Source organism: Ovis canadensis, chromosome 7 (genome assembly GCF_042477335.2).
Source record: "Ovis canadensis isolate MfBH-ARS-UI-01 breed Bighorn chromosome 7, ARS-UI_OviCan_v2, whole genome shotgun sequence".
NCBI classification, from domain to species: domain Eukaryota; kingdom Metazoa; phylum Chordata; class Mammalia; order Artiodactyla; family Bovidae; genus Ovis; species Ovis canadensis.
The window spans coordinates 66,685,535-66,703,392 of record NC_091251.1 but is presented as its reverse complement, the minus strand read 5'-3'; the positions used below and the strand labels follow the sequence as shown (position 1 = coordinate 66,703,392).

General features: G+C 39.1%; 1 protein-coding gene across 2 annotated transcripts in view; it reads left to right on the top strand.

The window, feature by feature from the left end:
• The window catches only part of UNC13C (unc-13 homolog C), a 701,596-nt gene that overhangs the window by 39,093 nt on the left and 644,645 nt on the right, over positions 1 to 17,858 (top strand). The window contains exon 5 of one of the 2 annotated variants that reach the window (XM_069596439.1): positions 809 to 4,056. In XM_069596439.1, coding sequence (XP_069452540.1) covers positions 1,068 to 4,056 — 2,989 coding nt within the window. In that variant the 5' untranslated portion in view covers positions 809 to 1,067. Of the gene's footprint in view, positions 1 to 808; positions 4,057 to 17,858 lie in introns of those variants that run through there. The other variant, XM_069596440.1, reaches the window with a different exon arrangement.

Here is a 17,858-nt window from a genome sequence, read left to right as displayed (position 1 = left end):
GGGATGGGTTTCCTGCCACCTGCCACAAGTCTGCACTGGTTGGTTAGGGTGGCTTTGCTTTTCCAAGCCACATTCTCTAAGAACTTAGATGTATTATCCTTATTTTCAAATATAAGGTTTTCCTATTGTGTTTTTGTTGTTATTATATGCCTACATATTATATAATTGTCTATTTTTTTCCATTCATGATACTCCACTGACAAATTTGATGTCTATACAGGATGCATTTTCTCTTGGTATTTACATCATCCTATGAAATATTTTCTTACTTGGATTTCTTTAATAGTTATTTAAGAAATTATCAATCATTGAATACCTAGAAAAGTAAGACTATTTGTATAAGAAAAAAATCTTACATACATGAATAATATTAATTCAGTGAATTTTAAATGTTTGAGGTGGGGGCAAATATATTTAAATTGAAATGTAATATTTGTATAAGTAAATGTAATTTTAGGAAAAGATATAAAGTGGAAATGATAAGCTCATATAGTGAATATATAATAGTTATTAAAATTTGCCTGTCATCTTATACAAACTTTTCTAAATAATTACTATTACCTTTGCTAATATTTTAACTGTGTCTACCCATAAGTGATTTAGGAAAAGGAAAGGATAATTTAAACACAGTTATCGGTTCTGCTTTCCTTACCTAGTTGTTTTAAAAGTGTGTGTTGAAATTCAGATATTTCTGTGTCCCCTCTGAAATTTTTCACACACTGTGTATCTTGAATAGTTTAAAAGCTGTTAGCCATGGGCTAAATCTAGGATCGAATTCTGATATTCACTTTGCAATTCCTTTTTTCAGGAACTGCCTGAAGTGACATGGAAATGAGAGAGACTCATGAAACCCCTCCTCCAAGATAGAATGAATGTCTTTCATAAACGGAGCCTGGCTTCTGGTTTTCCCAGGACAGTGACACTGTGGCAGCCACAGCGGCCCTTCCTGCTATTTTCACTGATTCACAGAACATCTGAACAGTGATGCTGGCCTTGGATTTACAGAGTTCCATCCTGATACATTATTTACTTCCCTGGGACAGAAAAGCTTGCACTAATTGCTCTCCATGGTGGCTAATCTTTTCAAGAGCCTGATTTTACCTTACATCCATAAGCTTTGCAAAGGAATGTTTACAAAGAAACTGGGAAATACAACCAAAAAAAAAGAGAATCAGCCAAAAAAAGATCAAGACCTTCCTGTTGCTGGCCAGACCAAAACCCCCAAATTTTCTAACACCTTGAAAAGCAGAGTAAAGAAGCTTGCAAAGTGTTCATCTACTCGCAACTTATCCACTGAAGAAGAGGAGGCTAACAAAGAATTTTCTCTCTCCCCCACATTCAGTTACCGAGTAGCTATTGCCAACGGCCTCCAGAAGAATATTCATGTAACCAACAGTGATCATGAGGAGCTCCTTCAGGAGTTATCTTCCATTGAGAGTTCCTACTCAGAATCACTCAGTGAACTAAGGAGCAGTACAGAAAACCAGGCGCAGTCAACACGCACGATGCCCGTCAGACGCAACAGGAAGAGCTCCAGCAGCCTGGCACCCTCGGAGGGGAGTTCCGACGGGGAACGCACTCTGCACAGCTTAAAGCTAGGAGCTTTACGCAAACTGAGGAAATGGAAAAAGAGTCAAGAGTGTGTCTCCTCGGATTCAGAGTTGAGCACAGTGAAGAAAACCTGGGGAATCAGAAGCAAATCTTTGGACAGAACTGCCCGAAACCCAAAGACCAACGCCCTGGAGCCTGGATTCAGTTCCTCTGTCTGCATTAGCCAGACGCAGGATGTCATGGAAATGATCTTTAAGGAACTTCAGGGAATAAGTCAGATCGAAACAGAACTTTCTGAACTCCGAGGGCATGTCAATGCCCTCAAGCATTCCATTGATGAGATCTCCAGCAGCGTGGAGGTTGTGCAAAATGAAATTGAGCAGCTGCGGACAGGATTCGTCCAGTCTCGGCGGGAAACTAGAGACATCCATGATTATATCAAACACTTAGGTCATGTGGGAAGCAAGGCAAGCCTGAGATTTTTAAATGTGCCCGAGGAAAGATTTGAATATATTGAAAGTGTGGTATACCAAATTCTAATAGATAAAATGGGTTTTTCCGACGCACCAAATGCTATTAAAATTGACTTTGCTCAGAGGATAGGACACCAAAGGGATTGCCCCAATGCAAAGCCTCGACCCATCCTTGTGTACTTTGAAACCCCTCAGCAAAGGGATTTAGTCTTAAAAAAATCCTATAAACTCAAAGGAACAGGCATCGGAATCTCAACAGATATTCTTACTCATGACATCAAAGAAAGAAAAGAAAGAGGGCTACCATCCTCCCAGACATATGAGAGCATGGACATAAAGCTGTCTACTCCAGAGCCCAGACTTAAGAAAAACAGTTGGCACTCTCCTGATGACAGTGATGGAGAGCTGGCATCTGACCTCAATAGAAACAGTTATGCTGTGCTTTCCAAGTCAGAGTTTCCAACAAAAGGAAGTGCTTCCAAGTCAAGTTCAAAATCACACAATGCTAGAGCCAAGAATAAAACTGCTAGTAGCAGCAAAATTGCAAATAAATCAGAATATGATAAAATGTCTTCACATTTGCCAGAATCGGATAACTTGGCCAAACAAACCACAACCTGTTATGCAGATGTGACACCTCTCTGGCACTCACAGAGTGATTTTTTCACTGCTAAACTTAGCCGTTCTGAATCTGATTTTTCCAAATTGTGTCAATCTTATTCAGAGGATTTTTCAGAAAATCAATTTTTCACTAGAACTAATGGAAGCTCCCTCCTGTCTTCTTCAGACCGGGAACTTTGGCAGAGGAAACAGGAGGGCACCCCTACCATGTATGACAGCCCTCAGGATCAGGGTTTGAATGGGGCTCCTCAGGGTGTCCAAGTGCAGAGTGAAATTGAGAACACAGAAACCGTGGACAGTGGAGTGAGTAATGGCATGGTGTGTGCATCTGGAGACCGGAGCCACTACAGTGATTCTCAGCTCTCTTTACATGAAGATCTTTCTCCATGGAAAGAATGGAATCAAGAAGAGCAAGGAGCCGATTTAGGTTTAGATTCATCTACCCAGGAAGCTTTTGACTATGACACAAACAGTCTATCTGATCAACAACTTGATGTTTACCATAAAGACCTAGAAGACTTGGGAAAGGGCCACAGTGACCTTCAGGATGACTCTGAGAGCTATGATTTAACCCAAGATGACAACTCATCTCCATGCCCTGGGCTGGATAATGAGCCACAGGGACAATGGGTTGGCCAGTATAATTCTTATCAGGAACCTAATTCTAATGAGCTGTACCAAAACCAAAACCAGTTGTCCATGATGTATCGAAGTCAAAGTGAATTGCAAAGTGATGATTCAGAGGATGCCCCACCCAAATCTTGGCATAGTCGATTAAGCATTGACCTTTCCGATAAGGCTTTCAGCTTCCCAAAATTTGGATCTACACTACAGAGAGCTAAGTCAGCCTTGGAAGTGGTATGGAACAAAAGCACACAGAGTCTCAGTGGGTATGAGGACAGTGGCTCTTCCTTAATGGGGAGATTTCGGACATTATCCCAATCAACTGCAAATGAATCGAGTACAACCCTTGACTCTGACGTCTACACAGAACCTTATTATTACAAAGCAGAGGATGAAGAGGACTATAGTGAACCAGTGGCTGATAATGAAACAGATTATGTTGAAGTAATGGAACAAGTCCTTGCTAAGCTAGAAAACAGGACTAGTGTTACTGAAACAGATGAACAAATGCTGGAGTATGATCACCCTTCATATGAAACCCCTTATGAAACCCCACAAGATGAGGGTTATGATGGACAGGCAGATGATGTGGTTAGTGAAAGGGCATTGGAACCCTTAAATGAAGCACCGACTGAAATGGAAATGAAAGAAGATGAAAACCAAAACATCCCTGAACAACCAGTGGAAGTCACAAAGCCAAAGAGGATTCGCCCCTCTTTCAAAGAAGCAGCTTTGAAAGCCTATAAGAAGCAAATGGCAGAACTGGAAGAGAAGATCCTGGCTGGAGGTATTTATGTTTAACCGCTATGTTATGAGCTCACTGGGTTGTGTTCTTTAGAACATGTTCTGTGTTTACTCTTGGGAGAAGGAATTTCGTTTCAAGGAATTTGCATGTTTATTCTGAGAAGAACCTTATTTTACTTGGCTCCCCCAACAAGCTGGGCTTGACAGTTTAAAATCAAGGTGCTTTCAAACAGGTCGTACTAAAATAAGCACTATACTCCATGGATCACGATTTCTGTGCTAGGATTAGTCAAAAAACACCCTTCATATTTCCAACTTAATGGCATCAGGTATCAAAGGAAGGGTGGGTGAAATCAAAGAGCAGCCTGGGGTCTACATTTTGGTTCTGTATAGGGGTTGGGAGAAAGAAAAACTTAATCTTAAAAGAATTAAGAAAGATAGATTCATAGATTTACCACTCCTTTCCCCATCAATTTGGTACTTTGGAGCATGCCAGCAGGAAGAACTAGGTCTGCACAGCCAACCCCATCCTGCACCATGGAGGACCACAGCTTCATTCACTACCTACTGATGCAGCTAAGGGAGGACATTAAAGTCCTAGGCTGTGCCTGAATGGTCCCAAGACATTCTTTTGAAGGAGTCCGTAAGGGGATAGAGACAAGTATCTTCCTCCTAAAGAGTGGAGTAGAAGTCTCTTGACCATTACGGAAATGAAAACAGTACCTTACCTAATAATTTTCCTTGACCTCCTAGGGGAACAATTTTGGAACTCATACTTTTGAAAAGTAGCTGCATATAAGTAAAAGTTTTGTTGACTTTTAATTTTTCAACCAAACTTTATCTCAGTCCCTTAACATTCACTTTATTTGCATGCTTATCTCTTTATATTTTTAGGATAGTTTGATATAATCTCAGCTTTAATTGATGATATACTGTTAATGGTTTCTTTGAATATTGAAATGTCATCTTTAAAATACTCCACATAATACTTCATAAAGTTATATATTTATATGATCGAACATTACTTGCCATTATAAAAGAATATAATTTATTTATCTGGTAGGTGATTATGGCTTTATTTTCTGTGATCAGATGCTACTTCAAAGTGGTCATGTTCTGGCTGACATGGTGGGTCATTGACTAAACAGATACCTTCATGATTAAACTAATTTAGACCCTAAAACAATTGAAATAACTATTAGGGTTCTCTGCTCTAAAATTCTGTTCATATAAAACAGCATATCTTATGTAATTTTTTAAAAAAACATAAGTCAAGGGCATCTTGGGTACATTGGCTGTGTTTTTTGGTTGTTATTTTTAAAGGGAAGCATTCTCAACTATTTTTTAAATTGATTTGAAATGGCAGTAGTCAAAATTTTATGTAAATGTAATGCATACTGGAATATTTTTATTTTGGAGTGACTTTTAATATTAGATATTCTTATTACTGAAGCTCAGTTCATAATTCAAAGCCTGAAATACAGGTCAGGCTTTTGACATCATATGTTACTTACTATGGATTCAGAGAGATCTACTCAAAAGTATACTAAGAATAAGCAGAGTGTGTAAGTGTGTATGTTTGTTGTGGTGCAACACATGAGTGTTTTCATGCCAATTGGTTAAGGTATCCAAATGTTAGGCAATATTATAAATACAATGAAACTATATGTTTCAAAAAAGAAAGTGGATCTTCATCAACTCATAAAAAAATCCCAAATTAGCAATATGACTATTTACATAGCTAAAATCCTAGTCTTTCAATGGTACTTATCCTCAGAAAACATGAATTCATTTGGTTATTCACACAGCACCCACTTCGGAATCCTAAGATAGGAAAAACAATTGGGTGCCACATACCTAACACACCAGGTGTGTCATACCTGACTCACTGACTCCAGAGGACTCAAACCACTCTACCATCTTGGAACTTGGCTTATTGTCCTATGAGCCAACTTTGAATGGAATCTGTTGGATATCGTTTATCCTACAGGAAATCATACATACATCTTTAAGATGCTCTCTGATGGCTTGAAAGGCACCAGATTGACTACCCAGGAGGTTGCAGTAGCCTAGATTTTAAAGGCCATCTCTTCTCTCTTTGGCAGCAGTCAGGCAGTTGTCCCCCTCCTGTGACACCAATATGCCTCATGAGGAAGAGCAGCCAAGAGAGGGCATTTTTCAGGCCCCTTCCCAGTTCAGAGCATCCCAATGAGGTGCCAATCGTCATGATGGCTTCTGTGCCCATGGCCATCTGCTTACTGGGCTTTGGGCAGAAGCCAGCATATTTTTCTCTTCATGACGATGCAGTCACCATTAGGTAGCAGTGCTGTCTTCTCTCCATTACTGACCTGGCAAGGTTGGAACTTAGATCTCTTGCTGTAAACAGTGTGGGAGGTGGTTCTCCTGACAGAGCTTGATGGAACTGTTGGCTTATGAATTTGAATCAATAATTTCAACTTTTATCTTCAAGGTCCTGGTAAAGAGGGACTTTTTAAAGACCCCAGTGTACATGGATGTTTGATGCCAGTTTATATGAGAATCTTAACTTTGAACAGCCAGCCAATCAGGAGAGAGATTATAGTCTATGTGTAGCCAGAACCTCCACGAGGCCATATTCTTCCCTTGCTGCTGGACTCTATGTGTGTAACTGGTCTGAAACACACCATGATGGTGAATATCTGATCCCCTCCCCTTAGCCTTTCACCACCCATAAACTGGAATTAATTAATATCTCCTCTGAATTTCCCTATACCTATTTCTTGGAGCTCTGGTGTCCACCTTTATAATGACATTTATCTGTGTTCCTTATGTTCTCTTCTAAGCTGTAATCTGAGGGTCAGAAGTCTTGTCTTTTCATCCTCTCATTTGCACTGTGCTTAGACCAGTGCTTTATACAAAGATGGCACTGAATATGTTGGATGAATGGCTACGTCAAAGGAAGCAGGATACTGAATAAAATACATGAGCTTTTAAGTAAAGTCCAAATCCAAACTGTGGCCTTTAATTGCTAAACTGTGCCTTTATTTCCTAGGGGTTCAGAAGTATGATTAGAGATGCAACCTTATAATTGAGCACTGTTATATACCAGGCATTTCCCCAGCGGTTTATTTATCTTTTTATTCCTTTGTCTCTTACAGCATCACTATAAATTTGATTCCATTATTATCTTATTTTACAGGTGAGGAAACTGAGATGCGGAAAGCTTACATAACTCGTTCAGTGTCATACAGGTAGTAAGATGGTGAATACAGAATTAAATAGATGGTTAATTTGTTTTTTTGAGAGCAGCCATATGCTTACCTCAAAGATTGTTTTGTTCATGTTTTAAGGTGGAGAGACGTGATGAAAGATGGAGGTAACCTTGGCCACAGGCAGGGCTCATTCCAACTAAAGGATTTTCACAAGAAAATAGAAATACTATGAAAAGCACTGAGGTTTTATAGTGAAATAGTTCATTCTCAGTTTTTCTAGTCCAAATGCATGGTTCATCTTATAAACCAAGGCTTGTAGAGCCCCCCCAAATACTGTACAACAGATGTTTGAAGGATGATGTTCTAAAGTCTGAGTACTTTATCAGGAATTAGATTCTAAAGTCAGTTTGAAGTAAGTTTTTCAAGGAGAATAGTAACAAATGTTTTGTTTTGAAATGTCATTTCCAGGCTGCCTGTAGTTTCTGGAAGAGGCTGCTGCTAGACAGAATTGTAAAGTCCATGACTGAATTGCCCTTTCCATTGCTACCGTAATGCCAGAGCCTGCCGCAGTATCTGGCATATTTATCTAGTCCACAAATAAATATATATTTGTGGACTAGATAAATAAATACTAGACTCCTCTCTAGTTCTGTGGAGAATTCTTAGAATTCAGATAAACTTTAAATTTCTTTCTTTCTACTAAAAAGACTTTTAAAATTAGATATATTTTAACATAGGACAAAGGGGAGAATGTGATGGAGAGTGAAAACTTGACTCTTGTCACCTTTGGCTCAGTTAATCATATCTTTCTTTCTATGATAATGTTGACTTATACATCTCTAAAAACTTACCTGAATTTACTTAAATTCCAGGTTTAATATTTCAACTAAGCTTTGGAGGTTTGTTGGTCCAAGTTCATCTATCAAGAGGTACTTCTTAAACTTTTGAACATCTCTGGGCCTCCGCTGTAGAGAGTCCAGCTCAGGAGCTCTGAAGTCTGCCTTTTTAACATGTTCTCTGATGCAAGTGAGCATCATAGCACAATTGAAGAGTGCTGCTATAAGTACTGTGTAGCAAATATTATACCTGCCCACGTAGGATTGTTTCATCTCTTTTCTAATTGGAAGAGATAGAATCAGTCTAAGAAAATGTGTGAATAATTTGCTTAAAATGAAGAATTATTTATAATTCTCCAGTGTAGCAGGTTATTATGCTTATGAGGAGGTTTTGGTAATTTCTACACATTAAAATATAGAGAAGCAATATATATATAGTCCTTCAAATGTGAACATTCTTCTTCAAGGCAAGTATAACAGTACTAGTAATAACAGAAGACAGCCTGTTTGTAGAAAGTTCTATTTAAAATCAGTGCATAGCAATACAGTTTTGGTTTAGTATTGTTTGCTTCCAAATACTTGATAATTACCTAAAATATCAAGTGATTGTCTTGGTTTCTGAGACAGGCTATGATCTATGTGAGGAGTGAAGGGGCCAAGGATCCTTACAGGCAGTGGAAACAGCTAGCATCTCTGCTTCTTGCTAGACAGAAAGCCCAAAATGCCCAAGGGAGTAATTTTTCTAGGAGATAGGATTGGTGCTCAAAAGAACACATGTGTTTATAAATGACTTGAGTGGGGAGACAGGTAATGTTGGTGTGTACAAGAAGATAGTTTCAAGTAGACCCAAAGCTATTATTCTGATGTGGTTTGGAACCAGGAGATAGGAACAGAATCAACACATGCATAACACCTTCCAATTCTATTCACCTCTAGAATCTTTAAGTACATATTTAATCTTTGTTGTATAGTATTAGCCCCACTTTGCAAATGAGGTGACTGAGTCTTAAAGAGGCAAAGGCAGGTCTGAGGCTACGTAGCTAATAAGAGGATTGATGGAAATTGATGTACATATAACAGAATTCAGCATCTGATCCTCTTTCCATGACATCCCATTGCAGGTGTGGGTGAGTCTTTTCATGAAGGAACTAGCTTATATTCTTAAGCATACAAATAAGTTGTGCTTTTAAGATCAGCCAGTTTTGTGTTGGCTGCTGTAGTAAATATTGATCTCTGTTAACACAAAGTGAGTGATAGTTTGGGATGAGATAGCGTCATATTTTTGAAAGTTTAGAAAATCTGGAAGGGTGACACTTCTCACATTAAAAGAGTTTATTAGAAATGAAGGAGTCCCAGTAATCAGAGTTTTTGAGGAATAAAAGCATTTTATAGGAGGTAGAGAAGAAATTCACAAGGATACGCAAAGGTCAGCTTTTAACAGGAACAATGAATTTCTAGGGTTCAAAGATTTTGTTTATTTATAATTATTAATGACTTCAAACTGTATTCCTATAACATTTGTCTTTGTAGGGAAACTAAAAATACAACACATTCTCCAAGGAAATATTAACTGATGATGAAAGATGATGATTTCCAGATTATACTAAGAATATTGCTTCAGAGACTGCAGTATAGATTTCAAACTCCAGGAATTCAAGGAAGGGTATTATGCCAAAATCTCAGATAGATAGGTTTTTTTTTTTTTCTAATGTCATTGTTCATATACTTTTTGCAAGTTCAAATAGAGAGCTTCTATAGAAACTGTGAATCATGTGAGACTTTTCTGTGGAGTGCGGGATAAAATAAAGAAACTCTGGAGTCCGGTGTAAGACACAGGGAAGTATGGCCTAGTCAATTGTTATTGATTAGGTTAGAGTTTGAAGTCCTGGGATCTGACTAGATATACCCACTGGGGTAACTCAGGCTCTGGGATAAATCTCAGGAGGAAGTGAAGAACGAAAGCCCAATGCATTAGGAGAAAATCTCCTACTTGGAAAATATACCTCAGACTACAAGTGACTACTAAGGCACCTAGAGTCTAACTCTGGGCATCAGTTGGGGAGGTAGAGAGCAGCAGAGAACAGAGAGAACTGGGGACGTGAGGTGGGCAAAAATTTTCCCCAGGAAGGCATTTTTTGGATTGAGCCTTTGTTACTTTTTTAGGGATTAGGAAAGGATCTGAACATCCCAGAATAGGAACTATTCAGAGGAAAGCAAATCCCAGAGGGATTGATATACTAGATTGGTTATCTAGAGAGTGACCCAAATATCTGAACCTGAGTCTGTAGTCAGTAATGAGTCTCTAATACAGGTTAAAAAAATAGCTTGATTGTTCCCCTGGCATCCAAGGACTGAGCCCAATTTGCAGGCAGAGTGACCTGATGCTGAGTTTCAGGTTTCTGGGTTACCCTGACCCCAAATAAAACTGGTCTCCATGATAAGGTATTATTAATAGCTTAAGTTGCCTTCATAGACTACAAGACCAGAAGTAACTAAATGCATTAATAGTCTTCTTCACCATGGTTTATTCCAACCTATGGAATGCATTTTCTTATTCTTTTTAAAAGGAAATCGTTTTATGGAATCTTGTTAACTATCTCATTCATCAATCTGGGTCTCAGCTACTTCCAAAATAAAAGAAACCCTTAGAGGATAAAAATGAATAATATTCAGCAGATTCTAACAACTATGATATGACTCTGTAGTCAATCCCAAGGATACTTTGAGCAGTGTTACTTAAAATAAATGTCTTTCTCTACTCCCTCCAGCCATCTTCACTGCCCCAATTTATCCCTTACTTCTTCTCCAATTCAACCATCATTACTACTTTAAAAAGGATAGAACTAATCTCCAAGTATTAAACTTGATGTTTATGTGGGTATTTTTTATTGTAGTGTTGGCACACGCAAACACATACATTAATTTTCTTAAGAACCCTGTAAGATAAGTAGCTTGATAATAGATAACATTTACTGAGTGCTTTGTTATGTGCCAGACACTTTTCTACATATTTTACACTATATTAAGTCATATAATCCTCACGATAATCCTATGAGATGGATACTGCTATTATCTCCATTTTATAGATAAGAAACAGTGATAAATTTACCTAAGGAGAGGAGAAAAAAAGAAACTAAGAAGTACAAGAACCAGGATTTAGAGTTAGCATTTCTTTTCCAGATTCTATGTGCTTACTCACTGCTGCTGAGTTTAAGATTTCAGAAATTAAGTATTGCTATTCAACTTTATAAGATGGAGATGTGAGCTGGCAAAATGTTGATTTACCTGACAGCGTGGATTTGTCAGCAGATCTGCAATTACCAGCTGTTCTCCCAAATCATAAGCGAGCACTCAAGCTATCAGACTGTTCTTCCATTTTACATGACATTATTTCAGGCAAGATGATTATCCAAGTATCATTTCTGTGAAACTCGTGATAAACTTGTTGGTTGCAAGTAATAGTGGCAACAAGAAATGACAGGTTGAATATGATCTTACTTCCCAGAGATGTAGGTTAAGCTTCACCTTTCCTTAATGCCTTTTCTGATGCTTAATGATGTCTTGTGGAAAGTCCATGGCTTTCATTTTCTATTTCTGTTCTTTAGTGATTACAGTTAAAGACATACACTGTTACGGGTATGCACATACACAGAAGATGTGAATTCACTCAGTGTTAACAGGGTCGTATTTTACTATCTGAGGAAGATCAATAGGATGATTCCCAAGTTGATCAACATTCTCTTTGCAGTTTCTAAACACATAAAACAACTTTTTTTTTTAAAGAATTATCTCGCACAGATTTAACTCTCGTAAAACATCAGTGAGATAGCCAACCTCTTCAAGTATCTGTTCCTTCAAGTTCATTACTAGTAGTTATGTAGGTTGTAAAACTGGCAAGTGATGCGACCAAGGATCAACTCCAGGACTTCTGAATCCTGTTCTGATGCCCTGTACACACAGCATACCCTTAGCTACTTATATACCCTTATGCTTCTTTCTTCTGGACTTGAGAACACCTAGTCTGCAATACAAACTTTTGGAGCTGTGTCAAGAGTATCTCTCTGCTGAATCTTAAAGTTAAGGTTTCTCAGATTTTAGAATAAATAAGGATCACTTGGAAGCACTTGGTGAAAATATAAATTCTTTGATCAAATCTTTAGTTAATACAAGATGAGTCATGGATCACATTAAGAAATGCATATCAGTTAATAGTTAATAATACTGCTTTCGTCCTTTTGTTGCTTGTTTTTTGTTGAGTGATTTCATGTTCCATTGGCTTGAGTTGTCATTTTTGTGTTGATGGCCCTAAATCAGTGTCTTTGGGCTAACTCTTCCTTCCCCAAACCTAGACATTCATTCTTTTGGTCATTAGTTCAGCCTCTAGTTCCCTCATTCCTTAATAAGTATCTAATTGCCTGGCTAGGCATCTGGGTTATAGTAGTGACAAGTCTTATTTGGTCTTGTCCTTGCGAAGTATGTATGATGAATTTAAATTTCAAAAGCATACAAATGTGTCATTTTAAACTTTGTGGGAGAAGTAAGTAGAAAGTGCTAAGACAACATCTTATTTGAAATTTAGAAAAGTCTTTACTGAGGAAATGACATCTGCCCTGAAGTCGAAAGAATGAATACCTTGAACTAGGCTAAGGGAAATAAAAAAAGCATTCCAGGCAGAGGAAGTGGATTGAGCCAGAATCTTAAGGCAGACAGTGGCATGATATATTTAAGAGAATTAAGGAAAGCCTGATGTGGCTGGAGTCTATCAAGCACGACAGAGAATGGTATGAGACAAATCTGGTGAAATATCCAGAGCCCAGATTTCACTGAGTCTCGTTGGGACGTTTTCTTTTCTCCTAGTTACCATGGATTGACCAAAATGAGTGAAGGACTTGATTCAAATGGGATATTCTATAGGTCTCAAACTCATCATGCCTAACAGCAAATGTTTTTCATCCTCTGTCTCCTAATCGTGCTTCTCCTCCTGGATTCCCTCTCTCAGTACCTGGCACCACTACCCTTTGTTTGCTCAGGTCAGAGAACCATCGTTCTTAGACCCTCCCTTGTCATTCTTAAGTAGACATTTGTCTTCTTTTTGGCTGCTCAGCATCTGAATTCCTTTCTTTCTGATATTCCTGATGTATAAGTCCTTGGAGGGAGGTAGTGCCTTGTGTCCTGCTTCTGAAGCTGGAGGTAACTGGAAATGCATCCTCCCTTCACTTAGCTGCCCAAACTTGAGCACAGGACTTAAGGCTTGATTAACTGGAAGCTTCCACCAAGGATTCTGAATTTGAATCAGTCATTTCACAAGCCCTGACCATTTGACCCTCTAATTATCTCTCAACCATAGCAAATTCTTTCCAACTCCTTGTCTCTACCCTAGTTCTAGAAACCATCATCTCTTGCCTGGAGTATTACTAGAATCTCCTAACTATCTTTTTGCCCTAGTTCCACTGTGGCCCCCACAGTCCATCACCTTTGTGTATCCAGAGATACATACAAATCCACAAATCTATGAAGAACATCTTTGTAGTACTTTGAGGATGAGGTCCAGCAAGCAGTGGGCTCATTGTGCTGAAAGTGCTTGTTGCTGCCTCCCTCATAGGCAGTGAGTTTCTGGTCATTAAAAGCTGTGCTGTGTGCCAGGCATCTCTCACAATATCCATCAATGACCACCAATGAGGTATCCAGCAGAGGGTTAAACACATGGGCCCTGGAGTCAGCCTCCAACTTGTCTAATCTCAGGCAAGTTGTTTAATTTCTCTGTGGCTGAGTTTCCTCAACCTCAGCAAATAATAATTGTACCTCCATGTACAAAAATAAATAAATAAAAATAAAGTAGGCTTTCAGCCAAACCAATAAGTATCAGTAGGGAGCCAATCTATCCAAAAAGCAAAGAGATTTCTTACTTCGATCTTAAACTGTTTTTGAGAAATTTTAGCCAGAAATCAAATGGTACTATTATCTTTCTTTCTTTCTTTATTTTTGGCTGTGCTGGGTCTTTGTTACTTTGCAGGTTTTCTCTAGTTGCGGCCAGTGGGGTCTATTCTTCATTGCAGTGTGCATGCTTCTCATTGCAGTGGCTTCTCTTGTTGAGGAGCATGGGTTCAAGGGCATGCAGGCTTTAGTAGTTGCAGCTCCTGGGTTCTAGATCATGGGCTCAGTAGTTATGGTGCACAGGCCTAGTTGCTCCACGGCATGTGGGATCTTCTCCACCCAGGGACTGAGCCTGGGTCTCCTGCATTGGCAGACAGATTCTTTTCCACTGAACCGCAAAGGAAGCCCGAAGTACTATTACCTTCCTATATGTTTCCTAACTGAACTAAACCATTTAGAATGCATTTTAGGAAGTGATCAATTATATGATTATTTTTTGTGGTTTGACTTCTTGAAAGACTGAGCCTCGGCAACTTGGCACAAAGTGCTCGACACAGTATTAATATCTACAGTTATTGATGTTTTCATGGAACGCGAAAACATGCAACTTCTGGCTGGTTAACTGTTTTGCCTCAGGGCAATTTCAGCACAGAGAACCAAGGAAATCCAACAGCATTTTTTGAGTACTAGAAGTGTGATGAGCTCAGAATTAGGGCTTTGGGATGGGAGAAAACACAAGACACAAAGGCTTAGATTCGCTCCTTGATAAGGTTACAGTCTAATTCAGGTTAATTCAAAATTATTTCTTTTAGGGATAGCAGATGCAAATTAGTATATATAGGATGAATAAATAAGTTCCTACTATTTAGCACAGTGCACTATATTTAATATCCTGTGATAAACTCTAATGAAAAAATATGAAAAAATGTATGTGTATTTGTATAACTGCATCGTTTTTCCATACAGCAGAAATTAACATTGTAAGCCAACTATTCAGCAATTAAAAAAAAAAAACAATAAAATCGTTTCTTAAGCTGTTTTAAGAGACACTGTGGCTTGTAATCAAACATTATTATTCAATTGTTTATTATAAAAATATTCATTAGCACTTACCTGAATGTATACAGTGAAGGACATCATAATTAGGAGAGGACATAGAAAAGATAAATCACCAGATAGCTAATGACAATTACTATTTAATTGTTAATTCTCATTTAACTTGTAGCTGTTATTACTACTAGTAAGCCTAGAAAATAAAAAGGAATCATCACATTAAAGATAGCAACTAACATTTATTCATTTCAAACTATATGACAGAAGTGAATCCTTTGCATTCAATTTTCAGCTGAAGTCTCCACAAACCACTGAGTGCAGCAGTGTTTCTGGAGCTTCAGGTCACACATCTGAGCCTGCCTCTGGTTTTGACTGCAGCTGTCATGGACCACAGCATGGGTGCTCAGCCTCGTCTTTCACTGCCAGCCTCACAACTCAAACAGCTGCCTTCATTCTTTTGGATTTCTGCTTTGGAGTCTCCCTGATGTTCAGGGATTCCCATCAGCAGCCTTCATGCAAAGGTGTTGTGGGGTTATTAGAAAAATGCATCAGCCTTCTACCTACCCTTCAGGAGACCACAGCTCTGGAGGGCCTTGCTGAATCAAGCCCCTATTGTCTACAGCAGCAGCCCCAGTGATGCACCCTTAGACTAGACCCTCCTTCTCTACCTCGTTCTTACTGCTTCTCCTTTCTGCTTCCAGGGACCACCTCCCAAAGAAGCTACTTGTACTCTCATGTCTTCGTCCTAACCTCTTCTTTTGTGGAAACCCAAACTAAGACATGCCCTGATGTTTTCATGGAACACGAAAACATGCAACTTCTGGCTGGTTAACTGTTTTGCCTCAGGGCAATTTCAGCACAGAGAACCAAGGAAATCCAACAGCATTTTTTGAGTACTAGAAGTGTGATGAGCTTGACTCATCACATTAATAGTCATGACTATTAATGCCCTCACTTTACTGAAGGGTAACAGAGACTCAGGCCATTAAGTTTAGTGTCATTTACCTAGCTGAGTCGCCTTAAGCTGAGCCAGGGTTTGAATGCTCACTCTTTATTATACCGCCTCTTGTGAACAATAGGAAGATACTGATATTTATGAAAAAGGCCTCACTAATTGTAATCAGAATGCCTAGGTTTGAGAGACCTGAGAAATGATTTTAGACAGTGATGTGAATGGGTTAGAGATTAGTGTTAGTGACAGCACTGAATGAGTAAACACACTTCTGTGTATGTTGAGGACTATCAGGGGAGATTGTGTAGAAGTGAATGGGGCTTACATGCTTCTTATCACTGCATGCTTCTTCTTACTGCCCCCCACCAGCCCCTGGCTCCCAGTATCCTGGGCTGGCAAGTTCTGTGTCCACTGCTCCCTGCCTTATCATCCCCTTCCCTTCCCAACACTCCTTTGTAGAATGACTCTGATATTTATTGTAATTGATTTTCAGTTCATTAACTGCATCTCCTGGGGATGTTGGCATTTTTATGCCTTTTCTTTTCTGTGATACAATGACAGGTTTTCTTGCTGATAAAGCCATTTAAGGAATTGGCAAACAGGTAAACTATATAGTTTCTGGATAGGTGAGTTTGTCCAGATATCCTGAAATCTCACCATTTCAGTAACAGAGCACACATAAGGCCAGGCTTGAATGAAACTGTCTTTAAACAATTTGAAGTTTCTACATTTTTGATATGGGGTTAACAGGACTGACATATATGAAAAGAATCAGAGTGTTATTTCTGTGCAAATATTTTGGAAGGAACACAAGTATGTGTTTGCCTGACTGAGTGTGTATACATGCATAATGACCCAATTGGGCAGGTACCAAATGATTTTCACTGATCCCTTTTATAGTGAATACAAGAATAAAAACCAGATAGAGTAAATCTTTGATCTGGCTCCATAAATTTAACCACAGTCCCAGTCAAATATGTTATAAAATAATGTGGATACATTATTATTCAGTTCAGTTCAGTTTAGTCGCTCAGTCGTGTCCGACTCTTTGTGACCCCATGGACTGCAGCACACCAGGCCTCCCTGTCCATCACCCACTCCCAGAGTTTACCCAAACTCATGTCCATTAAGTCGGTGAAGCCACCCAACCATCTCATCCTCTGTCGTCCCCTTCTCCTCCTGCCTTCAGTCTTTCCCAGCATCAGGGTCTTTTCAAATGAGTCAGTTCTTTGCATCAGGTGGCCAAAGTATTGGAGTTTCAGCTTCAACATCAGTCCTTCCAATGAACACTCAGGATTGGTCTCCTTTATGATGGACTTGTTGGATCTCCTTTCAGTCTGCGGGACTCTCAAGAGTCTCCTCCAACACCACAGTTCAAAAGCATCAACTTTTTGGTGCTCAGCTTTCTTTATAGTCCAACTCTCACATCCATACATGACTACTGAAAAACCATAGCCTTGACCAGATGGACCTTTGTTGGCAAAGTAATATCTCTGCTTTTTAATATGCTGTCTAGGTTTGTCATACATTATTATTAAAACCAATTATTAGAACAATATTTTGCAAATCACTGATGAACTTTGTCATACATTTTGTTAGTTCAGTTCAGTTGCTCAGTCGTGTCTGACTCTTTGCGAGCCCATGAATCACAGCACGCCAGGCCTGCCAGTCCATCACCAACTCCCAGAGTTCACTCAGACTCACGTCCATCAAGTCAGTGATGCCATCCAGCCATCTCATCCTCGGTCGTCCCCTTCTCCTCCTGCCCCCAATCCCTCCCAGCATCAGAGTCTTCTCCAATGAGTCAACTCTTCGCAGGAAGTGGCCAAAGTACTGGAGTTTCAGCTTTAGCATCATTCCTTTGTTACAACTCTAAATTGTTTCACAGGTCCTTGATTCTTATGGTCAGTTGCATAAGTAACTCATTTTTCTTCCCAAA